The sequence below is a fragment of the Akebia trifoliata genome, chromosome 11 (assembly GCF_017979445.1).
Source record: "Akebia trifoliata isolate Shusen 1 chromosome 11, ASM1797944v1, whole genome shotgun sequence".
Lineage (NCBI taxonomy): Eukaryota > Viridiplantae > Streptophyta > Magnoliopsida > Ranunculales > Lardizabalaceae > Akebia > Akebia trifoliata.
In genome coordinates, this window is record NC_141385.1 from 50,742,818 (window position 1) to 50,759,427 (window position 16,610).

Genomic DNA, 16,610 nt, shown 5'->3' on the forward strand with positions numbered 1-16,610 from the left:
TCACGATTCTTTGCTCGCTTGTTAAGTTCAGAAATTCTAGGAAAAGTCCCAAGATTCTTGAAATATGATAGGAAAGGTTCTATTTTCAGAATAAGATCCCCATGATCATGGGATCTTACGAAATCAAATCCCGAATAAAGAGGGAACTTTGATCTTAAGAGAGAGTATATATAATAGAGGGAGGATCCAAGGAAAGGGGATTCTTTTTTTTTTTTTTTTTGGATCTCTGGAGATTAGAAGGAAAAGGATAATATCTTTTCGAGAATTTTAACTTGATCGTCAGAGAATTATTGGCAAGCACCACACTAGTGCTAACAGGATTGAAGAGCATCTTTGGTGTAGCAGAGAAGATTGAGATAAACCCAAATATGCATCCACAAGTACAAATCCCAAGTTGAATCCAAAGGCAAAATCTCCTTTCCACGAGATTTGGGATGTCCTACCCCTTGTTAGTAATTCGGAATACGATAAAAAATCAATTCTGTGAAAAATTCGAGTTCTAATTAATTTTGGACTGCAAAAATCTGGTATAAAATTTGGTAAAAAAATTGATAAATGAAAAATATGCAACATATGTTTCGTACGTGTATTATCCATCTCATTAAATTTTTTTGGTAATACAATATTGATGGTGATGGTGAAGGTAATGATATATTGGTGATGGTAATAAAAATGATGGGATAATGAGGGCATTGAGGTTATTGTTCCATTGATTTATAAAAGAAGACCAAAATCAAGGGACAAATCATCAAATTGAAAAATTAAGGTGTAATCTCAAATAAATGTAGAGGGTCATGTCATTAATTTTTTAATAATAAAAGGGACATTTGTCAAGGAAAAAGGTGGATTCCTCCAAAATTTTGAAGTATGGCCGCTTCAAAGTTGACTTGTGCTACACGTCACAACTTATAAGTTTACACTTTGCAACCTACAAGAAGTTATAGTAACATTTTTCTTTCCACTGAGTTGTATAAAAAATTATAAAAGTCAAAATGAGTTTTATTCTTTTTAAACTTAAAATGCGTGAATTATTCATAATAGTTTAATAATCCGAAGAATGATACTTTCATTGAAAAATAAGAAAAATTTGTGATTTTTTCAAGAATTAAACGGGAGATTGCTAACGAGGTTCCTACCCCTACCTATGACTTGACTCATTCAGATTCATTGGTTGAACTTGATCAGGCTACAAGGCTGATGATAAGTTTGAGGAACCATGGATATTAAGATGTATATTAATGCCACAATGTAAATTAGGATGTATCTGAGGAATAGGCACCAACCCCAAAGCTTCCAAGTGAACCTCATACTTCGTTAGACAAACACCAAGAGAAGTTTGACGGACCCTTGGGGGAAGGGTCCTTCTACCCATGAGCATCCTATTCAATTGAAGCTTACAACGAACATATCTTAATACCCGCCTGTATCACTACCCATTTTTCAGAAAAAATAAAATTGAAATCTATTGATACTGTATAATTAGTTGGAATTAAGGTTAATCTGAACAAGCACTAGACCCTACTCAACTTTTTGTTAGTATAGAAAAATGATGGAACGTGAACCATGTGTATGGACAATTGAGATTTGAATAAAATCATTATAAAGGATAAATTTCTTCTTTCTGCTTGAGCTATGGGGGCGCTGACTTTCTCAAACTAGATTTACAGTGGTTTGGATACCATCAACACATATAAATGAGCTAGAAACCTAAGAAGAAATTTCAAACTCACTAGGAGCATTAAGAGTTTCTTGTCATGCCTTTTGGGCTTACCAACAATGAATCGTCTAGTTTCCAAAGCCTAACAAATGAGATATTTTGCCATTATTTGAGGAAGTGTTTTTTTTTTTTCTGCCATTTATATATATTTTACCCTTTCTTTGAAATATACCAAGTCGTAAAATGTACGAGTCTAGTTGCTTAACAAATTGCCTTACCAAACTCCAAAATTAATGAAGTATTCCATGTTTTACAACTCAAGAAGAATGTTGGATATCAAGCTACAATATCTGACCAGCTTTCAGAGAACAGCAGCAAAGGGTTAGAACAGATGAAAAACATTAAATCATCAATCAGAATCGAGCAATCACAAAAGTTCGTTTATTGACCTGGGAAACATGGCAACAATCAACTTAGAACTCTCCCCACAACTTTTCCTGAGGACATGTGTCTATCAATGCTAGCACACAGATATTACCACGGCTCTTTCTATTTTCTGACTTCATTAGGTGGTTGCTTTGGCAGGTTGCCCATTTTCTATTTCCCTGCTCTGGTAGGATTGATGGTACTTTTGATACGCTGATGTTGGGTAGGAAACTAGGAGTTACAACATGTTAAATAGCTCAAAAGGGTTCACCGCACATACATACTACATTAATATTGAAAGAATAAACTGCAGATTCTCATACAATTTTTCACCTTTCTTCTCGTTCTTCCAAGTTTCAGAAGTTTTCAGACAAAAGACATATTACCTCCTACTACATCTCCACCTGGTCCCAGTTAATTGACCTTTCTACAAAACCATAGTCAGACTGTTGAAGCCTGTTGCGAGCCAACCGGCTCATCATTGCCAGACCTGAAAAAAGAATAACTCTGTATCAGGCAGATTGCTTGAACCAATTTACTAATTTTCATCAAATATCCCCAAGATTGTGATGTCCTGAAAGTGAAACTTAAAATTTTGGGTTTTGAAGAGCCTTCATCTCATATGCAGAAATGAAGCAAGAACTACATTTCATTAATTTTTCCTAAGTAGAAGATACCTTACAAAAATTATAAGGAAAGAAACAACAGAAGCCAAAGAGACCCACCAGTACAGGAGGGAAAAAAAAAAGAAGCTTAAACAAACACTGACCAAAAAAAGGAAGGGTGAGGAAGCATGAAGTTTCAAGAGCTGCCTGAAGGTAACAAATTACTTTAGACAACATGGCTTTTGACAGAACTGAATGGAGGAACAAGATTCGTTCAGCAATAAAGATGATGATGAAAAAGTTAGTAAAGGAATTTTATAATTTTTCAAAGGATCCTGAGAAAATAAATAAAATAAAATAAAATAAATGATTATGGAAGTTGAAAGTAAAGAAAATTTTAGTCCGAAAACTATGACTTGATTACATAATCAGAAATGCATTTGGAGAGATAAATGAGGTGTTTTCATCTACTTGAGTTGATTGGAGTGAAAATGCAAAATTAACACAGTAAGGTACTGGAGATTATGATGACAAAAGTAGCCTCAATCTATTAAGGCTTTTCCTAATTTTGATACGTAAAATGGTCTTGCTCAGATTCCTTGTGTTAACCAGTATTTTAGTGTAGGTTTACTCTTTGAATCCTGTGAGGATGTAGGCACCCAGAAAGTGTAATGCTTACACCAGGATGGCTCAAACATTAGGAATTGAGGAGACATTGACTAATTTCATAAGGTAGCAATCAAATTACTAAAAACAAGTCATGTTCCCATGCAGACATGTATGGTTGCATATATATATATATGTATGTATCGAAGTAACAAACTACTAAAACACACCCTATGCTGCATGCATTTATGCAAACCTGCATGAATGTACAAGTGTTTTATGTAGGGGTGTTGCATTTGCATACATACCTTCAACCATTTTGTAGAGAGACGACCACCATCTATCACTAGGAACCTCATACTGATTCAGCGTCTCTTCAATAACTTTGTCATGCTTCCCTTCCAAAACGCCCTGCAGAGTGATCACTGCATCTTTGGTCTTCTTGAGGATGCTGTTATCATCTTCAATCTCCAATTGTTGCAGATCATTCTGCGAAGAAGTGAGGCTAACAGCAAGAGCAAACTGGGCAGCAGCAGTCCAGCGTGAAGAGGCCAGCCATTTCCTCTGTCCATCATGCCAATTGGTCTCTTCTCTACCCAATTTGTTCCCCCTTTCCCCACCAAGGACCAAGTTTCGTAAATACTGAGCATTTGCAGCTCCAGTACTTTGAACCATCCTAGAGAAAGCACTCCTTTCGTCTAACAGAAGATCCTCTGGAGTATCAAATTCTTGAACCTGGAAAGCAAGTTCATAATTCTAATACTAGTCAATATCAAAATAGTTGACATGAAGGTACTTGAGGAGAAGAGAGTTCCTCTCCCCAATCCATACTGTTTATGTGATACAAATCTAAGGTGAATCCTACAAATGAAAATCTTTTGCATAGTATATCTCCTGGGAAGGTCCCAAACCTAGTGCGTGCATGCATTCCATGCAGTTATATCCTTGAAACAAAAACAGTGAGCAGGAAACTAGGACAACGATGAGCAAACAAATAAAAGCATTGAGGGCCTACCTGACCAGCATCAAGCAGAAGAACCCGATCACAATCAATGATGGTATTTAGTCGGTGAGCGATAATGAGCATGGTGCATGACTTAAATTCTTCCCTAATAGTTTTCTGGATAAGAGCATCAGTTCTAACATCAACAGCTGCTGTTGCTTCATCAAGAACAAGAATCTTTGATCTTCGCAACAATGCACGAGCAAGACTTAATAATTGCCTCTGTCCAACACTGAAATTCTCTCCTGCCTCGGAAACCTGCACATACCATAAAGGAAGATATTTCCTTGTAAACACCACAAGTTTGTTTTCTCCAACTAATAGACAAAATAATATGACATATGAGGCAGCTCAGTTAGCATGCATTCCCGCTTAGTTTATTTTACAGAAAATACCTTGTAGGATGCTGCCCCAGTATGTAAGGTGAGGCAAAGCATATGCACGTGTGAATTGGTGCATCAGCTCATTGATGTGGACTGTCCAATCAATGGACCACCTCGTCTTACCAACCCATCTTGAGTCCCTTAACAAACTCAAACTAATTCAACTCGATGCCTATGAAAAGATTCATTCATTTTCATTTTCCTATCACAGCTCCTATTGGATGACCATTACCATCCAAGATAGAACCTTTTCCATTCTTATGTCTTAGTGAAAATCTATGTTAGAGAGGGATTTTCGATTTATTTGAGAAGGACTTTCGAAGGATATATAGCTGCATTTCTTGACTGGGGGAAGTTGAATCACGTACTTCCTCTCTTCATCGTTCTTTTTCTCCATATAATCTGCATCTGGTACACTTTGCCTATTGGTGTGTTACTGAGTTTTTTCATATAGGGTTCTTGTACTGGGTTTCAGCATTTTTACGTGTTCTTTGTTCCTTTATGGTTTGGTTCTTTACACTATAAAATATAAAATAAAATAAATAAAAGGCCAGATGAAGGAGACTCAATGCTATTCAGATACACAAAAGTTATGATCAACTTCAGAATGCTCTAGTTTGATAGATACACCAACATTGAAAGGTCAAAGTTCCTTTATAAGCAAAATGACAGCATCAGTTGTCGGGTTACATGAACAAGGGACTTCTATGCACTGGTTCATCCATTTTGGAATTGTTTCTCCCATAAATGTTTCTCATAATACATTTTTGATAGAAATGCATCTTCTGTCCAGAAAAGCTTCTGGGATAAATAAAGATGAAATAAGAGGCAATTAAACACTGCTTTACATAACCAAAAAAATAAAATAAAATTGTGCTTAATGATTTAATTGATGAGCTTTTATTGTATTGTTATTCTTAACTTGATTAATTAATAACCTTCATTATAATAATTCTAAAATTTTTACACGCATATCCTAAACATAATAGGATATGGGCCACAAGAATATTTACTTATCAAAAAAAGAATATTAAATTATACATTTTTATTATATTGAATGAAATCACAGCATATACCTCAGCATCGAGACCCAAAGAGTTTCTCCTGATGGCATCCTTCAAGTACGCTCTCTCTAAAGCCTCCCACAGGTCAGCATCATTGTGCTCATTGAAAGGATCAAGATTAAACCGGACAGTCCCTAGACAGCAGAAAAGTGAACAAAAAGATAAAAAGAAGTATCGATGGTCACAATAGAAAACAAAATGAAATTTGTATAATTAATATAGAAAAATGCTGCCACTTGATTTTAATTGATAGCATCTCTCTGTTAAATGTGCCACATGGTTATCACGCCAAAAAATAGACTGATAGAATCTTAGCCCCCTAATGCATGAATTTATGCTGAAGTGACCTCAAGATTGGACCTCACATTGCAAACCCTGATGTGAAAGTGTATGGGAACCATCTATGCTTTTCCTCGAGATATGAGTGAAAAAGCATCTATGGTTCCTATCACTTTCACGTTAGGGTGTGCGATGTGAGGTCCAATCTTGAGGTCACTCCAGCACGACTCATTTACAAATCCGAAACTCTTTATTAGTCAATCCTAAAGCAAACAGTTTGGATCATCTGGTTACTAAAAATTGTATACAACTCCAAGAAGTGACTTACATTTCTGATGGTCAGCATTGATCGGCTACCCTAATGTATGTGTCTATTCTCAACTTTAATCTCTTTTTAAACCATCTAAGTTTGAGCAAACGTGAAGATCGTCTGTTTAATAACGATGTATATAACTCATCTAAGAAGTGACTAACCTTTTGATGGATCCAATATTAAACAGCTAGCAAAAGCATCCTAAAATGCAGCTGATCCTGAGTCAGCCACATTTCATATTTTATAAAATGGAAATTTGATAGATCAATAGAAAGCAAAAAAGATGATATATTATTCCCAATGATAGACCGGCATAACATGGGCCTTCCTTCTCACTCGCCAGTCCCTTAGGAATCAGGATAAGCTTGTTTGGTAGAAATCAAAGCAGTGATCTAGGATCCAGTATATTTCCTCCAATAATAGAAAACTGTCCATTACTTAGAAACCAAAATTATCCAAACCACTAAAACATTGCTGTGACGAATGCCTGGCAGGCATTTGAAATGAAAAGGGTATTTTGGTCATTTAAGTATATGAACTTTTGAAAAATTGCAATATGTACAATTGATTCAGTTGGTTGAGTGGATTATCTAGGTAAATTAAACAGAGAAAGTGAAGGCTTTGGTCACTGAGGCAGGTGGGTATTATTTAATTATGTAAAACAACCGTTTAAAGATTCCGTAAATGCATGACACAATATACCCTCAACTAGACATATTTCTCAGGAGGGCTCAACATAGGGCAACTAAGTGAATTCAGCTCACTTAGTGCAAAAGTGACCTAAACCCTAGATTTATGAAGAAACGTGCATACCTGAGAAAAGAACTGGTGATTGAGGTATAATCCCAAGAACATTACGTAAATCTGACAGACCGAACTTCGCAATATCACAACCATCAATCAAGATTCTTCCTCTTTCTAGCTCCACAATCCGAAATAAGGCGTTGAGCATGCTAGATTTTCCAGCCCCAGTCCTCCCCACTATTCCTACCTTCTCACTTGGAGAAATTGTAAAAGACAAACCATGGAGAACCGGAGGAAGTTCAGGTCTGTACCGTAGAACAACATCCTCAAACTTGATTGATCCTGATGAAGGCCATCCAGGTGGGGGCCGGTTGCTTTCGATAACAGCTGGAGCCTCAGAAGGCAACTCTATATATGTGCCAATACGCTCAACAGAATTTAAACTATTCTCGGCAAGGCTTGCAAGTCTCAGAACACCAGTCAACAGATTTGTGATATTTAAAGCATAACTAAGAAGAAGACCCATTGTTGATGCAAAGGCCACCTGGTTTTCTGCCCGTTGATTTTGCATGACTGCAAAGGTTGCTGTTAACCAAATCATAAGGCCTCCCAACGTTTCCAAACGGATGGCTAACCAGCGATTTGCACCCATATTCACGAGGGTATATCTGACATTATTGTCCATGGAATTCCCATTAATATTAGCCATCCGATCATAGGCTTTGTAGGCACGGATTGTTGACAAACCATTTATTGCTTCTCCAAATTGTGCGTAAACAGGAGATCTGGTTATGGAATCCAACCGCTTTACTTCTCGGGCTGTGTTCTGCAAAACAGGAACAATGATGCAACCTTACAGATTACTATCTAAATAGCTGGTAATATACACCGTTTTTCTTTAATATAAATTAATATCTAATCTCATGATGTAAGATCATGTTATAATGAAGTATTAGATTACTATGCAAGGAAACAAGGTATATATTGATACACCACAACATATTCACAGAAGATTAGCATAAATTTTAGATTAGGAATTGTTGACCATTGTTTTTTATATAAACCCAATAGGGCTTATTATTTTGGGTTCCAATAAGAAAAGAACCATTGCAAGTGGAGTGGGATAGCGAATTAGATAGTAAATAAACAAAGACAGATTTTGAACCAGCTCCAGCATCAGCACACTACTTTCTGCCCTCTCGTGTTAGTGCATCTCATTTTCTTTTGAGTGAAATGCACTCCTTTTAAGATGAATTAGGAGCATACCCTTGAAAAGCACTTTTAAAAAAGGAATTTTCTCTAAAAAAAAGGTAAGCAAACACAAGTTACAGCTTAGAAAGTACTAATTCTGAAGATTTACTTACAGTTGAATACAATAAAACATATAAATGGAAACAATGTTGGGACTGACTGTTTAGTATCAATATAAACTATTAGCATTCTATTTATTCTTTTTCCTAAAATATGCTGCTGACTCTAGGAACCTACTTTCTGGGGTTTGCTAAATCCAATATTCACACTGGTGTCAGATTCTGACACCCTGACCTGTAACAATCCACAGAGGTTTTATCCAGAATTCCAAATATAGGTGTACTTTGGAAGTCACAAGAATGGGACCTAGCAAATATGATTTCAGCTCCAAGGAAAACTCTAGAGATTAAAATAATATTGCACAACATGAACTGGAACAAACCCAAATCAACATAATAGGAAATTATGCGTACCTGATAATATAGATAGGCTGCATAAAACAAGATCAGAAGTGGCATTATGGCCCACAGAGATATGGTGCTGACAATGCCTATCAGCACAAAAGTCGAAAAGAGCTGCGACACTTGGCTAAAAAACATATTTACAAACACAGCAACATTGCGATCGATATCACCTAAATCCTTCGCAAATCTATTGATTATCCGTCCAACTGGATTAGTGTGAAAGAATACCATAGGAGCTCTTAATATAGATTGAAGCATTCCATCGTGCAACCTTTTGGCAGCATAAAGACTTGAAACGATCAACCAATAAGAGTTTGTCAATGTCACTAGTACCTGAACCCACCGAAATTTTTTGGGGTTATAAGCCTTCCAAAGTGTCCAGCAATAACAAATGATAAGTTGACAATCATGAGAACTTTCTAGGGGAAGAAACTCTTTGGAGATTGTAAACCTTTTCTATTCTTGTTGCACTATGGAAAATCAGAGGATAATTGAAAAATTCAAAGGAAGGAAATATCCATTGAAGATTTGAAAACTCAAATATTTTGTTCTTTACATTAAAAAAACAAATTTCTCCAAAAATCCCATAACTTTGTTGAAAACATTGTAACCAAGTTTGGATTTGGTGGGGGTTAGTTTGGTTTAATTTGGATAAATCCAAGAAAGTTTGGAAAAAAATTCAAGCTTTGAACAAATGATGTTTTGGGATATTTACCAAGAAACCCATCATCTTCAACCTCCCTAAAAACCTATCTTGTTCTTGAGATTGAGGGTCGAAGAAGATAGAATCATGAGGCTGAAGGGTAAAAAAATTTACCCTAGAGATTGAAGGTGATGGGCTTTTAGGGGAAATTTTTGGAAATGAAAATGATTTTTTTATTATAAATAAACCATTAAACCTAGAAATGAAAAGAAGAAGCCTTCAACAACCCTAGAAACCAGAAAATGTTACAGTCGAAACCATTATATTGGAGGGAATTAAATAACTTAGTGATTAATAGACAAATCACCAATTTGGAAGGCTTTAATTGAATATGGATATGATTATCAGACATGTACCTGACCAAAAGATAGAAGTGCATAAACAAGATTGTAGAAACCAGGCCCATGTATCTTTGGAGTACTTTGATCAGTCCAAGTACTTAACCACGTGCTACTAAAAACTCGAAGAACTTCGGTTAAAATATAACACATAAGCAGTATCAGAACTACCCACAAGCCCCCTAATGCATTTTTATACCTGCAAAAGGAATACATATCAACAGTTCAGTTTACGGTATTATAACGTAAGGATTGGTAACATCACATACAAGTGTGCCAGCAGAAAAACTGTGAGTGTGAAGCATAAGAAGCAATGCTTGAAAACATGAAGACATGTTGCCCTTTACTGGGATGCCTATTTAAAAATAATAATAAATACCATACCAACAATAAATATGATGCACGAGGAAATCTATGCTTCCTATGCAGTTGGAAAAATGGTGAAGCAATTCCAAAAGTTCATGAGGGAAAAAAATAAGGAAAATCTAATTCAATAATGTTTGAAAAGAGTATGGTAAAAAAAAAAAAAAGGTTTTAGTGTTTTTGGGCAATCTTTAGACATTTATAAAAGTGGGTCCCACTAGTATTTTTGAGAGACCTTATTGGTTTTTAATCTCCACTATGAGGAGATATTTATCATATTTCTAGTTGCCCTTACATCTTTAAGGGTGAATGAAAAAATCATTCCAAAACACCCTTACTTGCAAGGTTGTTTTATTATAACCTTTGTAAATATCTTTTAGCCCCACATTAGTGAAGTATAAGATCGGAAGTGAGTATATAAGTAAGGTTGAGTCAAGTCTTTGATAAAGATTTGGCGTGGGTATGCCCACCAGGTCATACACGTGTGTGCACACACGCCACACCACACCACACCGAGTCGAGCTGAGACGGACATGGGCACGAGCCTAGGCCGTGGGCCAACTTGTGGTCTTCAATGTTTGATTATTCTTTTTATTTTATTTAGTTCCTTTCACGTCCCTATTTAGCTTTTCTTTTCTTTTCAAATTGGTGTTCATTAGGAAACCAATTTGTGTCTTCTGGTAAGAGTCTTCTTTGGTAATTGGTATGAATAGAAAGGTGTCTCCTTCAGACACCATGTATGTTCGAACAATCATCATTTCGAGATTGGATTACTGCCTCTCTGCAATTAAATAAATGTATCTTGGAAAACAAACGCCTACAAACTACTGGCATCAGAACAGGAGCAAATCTGTCTTAAGGAGGTCGCATTCAACGTGTAGCCTTCATCTTCCATTTTTTCGCCAAATCGTAAGTCTTCTTCCTTCGATCGTTTCTTAATTCTTTCTCGCCAATTATTTGGATTCAACTTATCTTCTCTTTACTTCAGATTGGATTTATTTTTTCAAATAAACTGATTTACATACAACAATCCTAAGACAATTTTTGTTTCATAAGTATAATATCAATTTCATTGAAAAAACGAATCATCAAGAGAAACAAAAAAGGTTTAATGGAAGTGATTTCAAAAATCGCATTAGAAAATATTGTTTTAACTTACTACTTTAAATCTAGTCCATCTTCTTAGAGAAACCCCACTCATTCCTAGTGAGAATGTGGGAGATGAGACTACAGTTACTACAACAAAAGCCTGAAAAAATTCAGACTTCTTATCAGAAACTCTATTATGAATGAACTAGACAGTGTGTATTCTCCAATTCAAACCGCTAAGCAGTTTTGGGAATCCCTAGATAAAAAGTATAAAACGGAAGAGCCAGGATAAAGAAAATTTTCATTGGTAGATATGTAGAATTAAAATGGTGGATTTCAAAACAGTTGGGAATCATATCCAAGATCTGCAAATTTTAATCCATGAAATTCATGCTAAAGGTATGGTGATTAATAAATCTTTCCAACTTGCATCAATAATTTAAAAATTACCACCTTTTTGGAAAGACTTCAAAAAATACCTTAAGCATAAACAACAGGAGATGACTATGGAGGATTTGATTGCAAGTTTAAGAATTGAAGAAGGTAACAAAAATAGTGAGAAGAAAGCTATGGTTCCATCCATAAAATCCAAAGCAAATGTTGCAAAAGAAAATTCATCCTAACCCAAACCCAATTCTAACAAAACAGGAAAGTGGAAGAATAATGGTCCCAAAAATAAAAATGTCAAAAAGATGGTTGGAAAATGCTTTGTTTATGTCAAACAAAGGAAACAAAGGATTGAGGAAAGCGTACATGATTCTTTCAAACCTAACAAGTCTAGTCAAATGAATGTGGCTGAAGTTGAGAACCTAGCAGCAGTTGTCCCAGAAGCAAACTTTGTGAATAACATCAAATATTGGTAGGTTGATACTAGAGCCATTAAATATATCTACTTTGATAGAAGTGTATTCCAACATATCATAAGGTAAAGAATGGAGAACAACTGTACATTGGAAACTCTTCTACTTCCTTAGTTGAAGGACATGGGAAGATTGTGCTGAAATTTTCTTCAGGAAAGGTTCTTACCTTGAATGATGTCTTGCATGTGCTAGAGATTCATAGGAATCTAGTTCCAGGTTCTTACCGAGTTAAAAATGCTTTAAGTTAGTGTCTAAGTCGGACAAATTTGTCTTGACCAATAATTGGATATTTGTGGAAAATGGGTATTTGAATGATGGATTATTCAAACTGAATGTATCTTTTGAAATGAATAATAAAATTGTTTCTTCTACTTATATTCTTGAATTATTTAATGTATCACATGGTAGATTAGGACATGTTAACTATAGTTCTTTGCAAAGAATGATAAATTTAGGACTCTTACCTAAGTTTGACATAGATAAAAATCGTAAATGTGAAATTTGCATAAAATTTATTTATTTTTTATTTTTTATTTTATAAGTAAATGCAAATTGTATTGAAAGTGATCGAGATGACCAACAAACAGTACAAGCAAGAGAAGGCCGAGGCCAACAAAACATAAGACTCTACTACAATCTACAAACCCAATCCCACCGCCCTATAAAATCCTCAAAAAAGCTACCTTTGAACTTGTCAAAGGCTTTATACCAAAAAAACAGGAAACCTTTTAGACCAAAAAATAGAATAAAATTTAATTTCAAAGTAAACCTTTTCATTATATTGATCTAAATATTTATTAGGCTAATCGAAGGTGTGGAAGGAATGACGATCCCTTTTGTAAATGCTTCAATAGATGAGTCGTATTCCTTACAAGCTTTTATGCTTCTTTAATAAGTGTAAAACATTTTGAGGATGCCCCATATATATACGTGTGTGTGTGTGTGTGTGTGTGTGTGTGTATTTCAGTAAATTAAAAACAAATCCTTCAGAAATGTGAATCAACATATGCCTGACACAAGGATCCATCACAGTGGCAAACACAGCAATTCATAGAAAATGGATTGTGATAAGTAGTGGCCCTCGCCCCTTTTCGATAAGTTGGTTCTTTGGTGCCATCTTGTCCCCTTTTTAATAAAATTTTAACTTATAAAAAATAAAAAACATACTTGCACACATCCAAGTATTTTAAGCATAAAACCTACTCGGTATAGTTTCCTACCTCATCAGGACATTCCAACTGACAACACCCGTTTCACGCTCCTCCTGCTTGATAAGAACAGACTTGCCTTCTCTCCCTTGATTTGTTTTTTTCATTCCATTTACTTCCCCATTCGCAGCAGGGTTCAGGCTCTTCTGCTCATGGTTCTCATCTTCTACCTTCTCTTCTACATGTTCCTCCATTTTCCCCGCATTTTCCATTAACTTTTGAAAAAGCATCCCATTATTACTAAGTTCCTCAAAGGTTCCATCCTCTTTCACCATACCATCATGAACCAGAAGAATTCTGTCAACCTGTGGGAGAAAGTGTAACTGGTTTGTAACAAGCACTCTAGTTTTTCCTCGCAGTTCTTCCTTAATACATCTATCAAAAACCTGTAAAAACAGTGGCAGCACAGGTCAAAGTAATATAAAGCTAAATCTCATGGATAAAAATTTCTTTCCAAAAAATTTAACAGCCCAACTAACTAACAAATAATAATCATAAACCTATACATATATTAGTAAGCAATCCCACTCCTTGGTGAAGAAAAATATTCTTCATTTGGGAGCTCTTTCACAAGAAAATTTTCTCAATTTTAGGGTTTATATTGAATTTCTTGAAAAGAAATTTCTACTGCTTAAAAAATTCCAAAACATTAGAAATTGTTATTATGGAAAAAATTCATAAGCTTTCATACTGGCCGTACTTCAATGTATCAATATAAAATCTAGTGTTTTTCTCCTGTATTTATGCATAACAGATTATTTTCCGTAAACAAAATTAGTTTCATTCTGCTAGAAGAATAGTATACAGGGGATAATGTGAAAGGATTCAGCTAGACTCTCTGACAACCATATCGTATGATGCCCAAAACATACTATGAGGAAAAAAAAAATTGCCAACAGACAACACTGCACTAAAATTTAAAGAGTAGACACTAGTAAACTTGGAATAGAAGTCATAATAATAGAGATAAGTACATGAAACTTGTGATCCTCAGAGTGATTCCATAATGTTTATAATGATGGGATTACCTGTCGACCAACATGAGCATCTAGAGCACTTAAGGGGTCATCAAAGATATATACGTCCGAATTGGAATATACAGCCCTAGCCATGGAAACTCTTTGCTTTTGCCCACCACTAATATTAACTCCCCTTTCACCAATCTCTGTGAGATCACCACCCTGATATGGTACATGTGTGAGTCATACTGATATGTAGGCCACAAAACGATAAGAGTAAAACTTTAATGGGAACATTACAAGTGCACATGTATTATCATCAAATAACTTTAAGGTTATTCTGGTGCAATATAAATACTTACAGGAAGTAGGTCAAGGTCATGCTGCAATGCAGTCACTTCTATTGCTTTCTCATATCGTGCTGCTTCGAAAACAGATCCAAATAATATGTTCTGACGTACCTATATGGGTATGATTTGGATCCAAGACTTGTAACAGTTAGCAATTTTATAAAGTAGAGTACAAATAACATGCAAAGCCATTCCATTGAAGTGGTTGAACTGGTTCCAACACCATGGATCCTACCACCCACAGTAGCAGAACCATTGTGATATGAGCAACAAAATGTTTATTGCTTATATGGTCATGCTTCCTACACCAAATATTTTGGAGTCATCCTGCTTGTACGGGTAAGTAACTGAAGTGGTTAAACTGGTTCCAACACCATAGATCCCACAATCCATATTGCCGAAACCATAGTGATATAAGCAACCAGAATATTTATTTCTTACGTGAGCATGGTTGTAACATCAAGGATTGTGAGATCTACAGTGTTAGAAGGCTGGAACCTACAAGATGAATTAAATATGAGAGCTATCTAGCTACCATATTCGCTTTCAAATAACAACACGAGAAAAACGATAAAAATATTGTGACTCACAGTTTCATTGAAAATCCATGAAATTTGTGGAACATAAGCAACAGTTCCCCGAATAACGACACTTGCATCTGCTATTGGAGGCAATTCCCCAAGCATCGCTGATGCCAATGATGTCTTTCCTTCTCCAGTACTACCAACAATTGCCACAAGGCTACCAACCGGTATATCCAAATTGATGCCTGACAATGTGGGCTTCTCTGCCTGAAACAGATCATCATTTTTTAAGTTATTTCTAGTCTTGAAAACCAAACACAAATGAGAAGATACAGGCTTTGAGGCATCAAGTATAAGAGAGTCGAGCAATTGACCTCAATGTTTGAGTGAAGCTTTTCTAAATCAACAAGGTTTAAAATCAAAGAGGATGACAATTTGTATCATCCAAATCAAAGTCGATTCATAATCGATGATTATATTAGGTATGTTCTTGGTGCACGACATACTCTTAACCTGTGAATACTCCTTGGCAGATAATGTTGGTATAATAGTATGCACATGCATCATAAATTCCCAACATTACTAGTTACTTAATACTGTGGACGATTTGAGTGTGATAATTGAAAATTCATACATTACGCCAAAAAACTGATAGTGCCACGTTGATAAGTAGGTAATTTTTTTGTGAGTGTGTATATCAGAAACCTGGTTTCAACCCAACCTGCACCTTTTAGTTATTGATCTTCTTAAAAACATGCTTACTGCTGGCAACACCAATCATTGATTGGTAATACCACAGAGTAGTGTTCAAAACCCACCTTCACACGCTTGTGGACCACAAAATAAGCGATGGTGCAGTTCCAATGAATCATGTGATAGTTAATTTCTCATATCATGAAAAACCTAGATCAAACAAACCAGAAAAAACCCAACACAAAGGTTCATCAAGATTAGGAATATAAGAATTTCTGGCAACCCAACATACCCCTATGTGCTGCTTTGGAGGCATTACCCTGATTAAGGGAGCATCAGGGTGAGTACTACGTATTGCCAATTTTGGCCAAAACTGAAATGTTCAACCAAAACACGATTTTTTTTTTTTTTTTTGAAATTCAATTAGTTCGAAGGTGCCAACTTAAAAAGTTAGTAAAGTCTGTGTGTGGTAATACCATATACCAAAGATCAAAACCCCGACCTCACACTTACATCTATAAAAAAAAAGGGGGTGAGTACCACGTATTAGAGTAGACAAGATTTGAAATTCAAACTCTTAACATTTTTTCCCAAAATCAAAATATCTACACTAATATCCTTCGCATTTTACTACAACTAAATAATGCAACAATAAGATTTGCTATACTTGCATTGGTCCTGTAAAACACGAGTATTTTGTTTGAAATTCAATTAGTTTGAAGGTGCCA

At 35.6% G+C, this 16,610-nt stretch overlaps 1 protein-coding gene across 2 annotated transcripts in view; it reads right to left on the reverse strand.

Moving 5' to 3' along the window:
* Positions 1-2,039: 2,039 nt before the first annotated feature.
* The window catches only part of ABCC2 (multidrug resistance-associated protein 2), a 52,431-nt gene continuing 37,860 nt past the window's right edge, over positions 2,040-16,610 (reverse strand). For both annotated transcript variants that reach the window (XM_086417205.1, XM_086417206.1), the window contains 11 exons: positions 15,256-15,456; positions 14,678-14,776; positions 14,385-14,537; positions 13,369-13,742; positions 9,855-10,035; positions 8,805-9,128; positions 7,150-7,906; positions 5,757-5,878; positions 4,310-4,555; positions 3,603-4,029; positions 2,040-2,573 (listed from right to left, as the gene is read on the reverse strand). In XM_086417205.1, the coding sequence (XP_086273331.1) occupies positions 2,476-2,573; positions 3,603-4,029; positions 4,310-4,555; positions 5,757-5,878; positions 7,150-7,906; positions 8,805-9,128; positions 9,855-10,035; positions 13,369-13,742; positions 14,385-14,537; positions 14,678-14,776; positions 15,256-15,456 (2,982 nt within the window). In that variant the 3' untranslated portion in view covers positions 2,040-2,475. The remainder of the gene's footprint in view (positions 2,574-3,602; positions 4,030-4,309; positions 4,556-5,756; positions 5,879-7,149; positions 7,907-8,804; positions 9,129-9,854; positions 10,036-13,368; positions 13,743-14,384; positions 14,538-14,677; positions 14,777-15,255; positions 15,457-16,610) is intronic.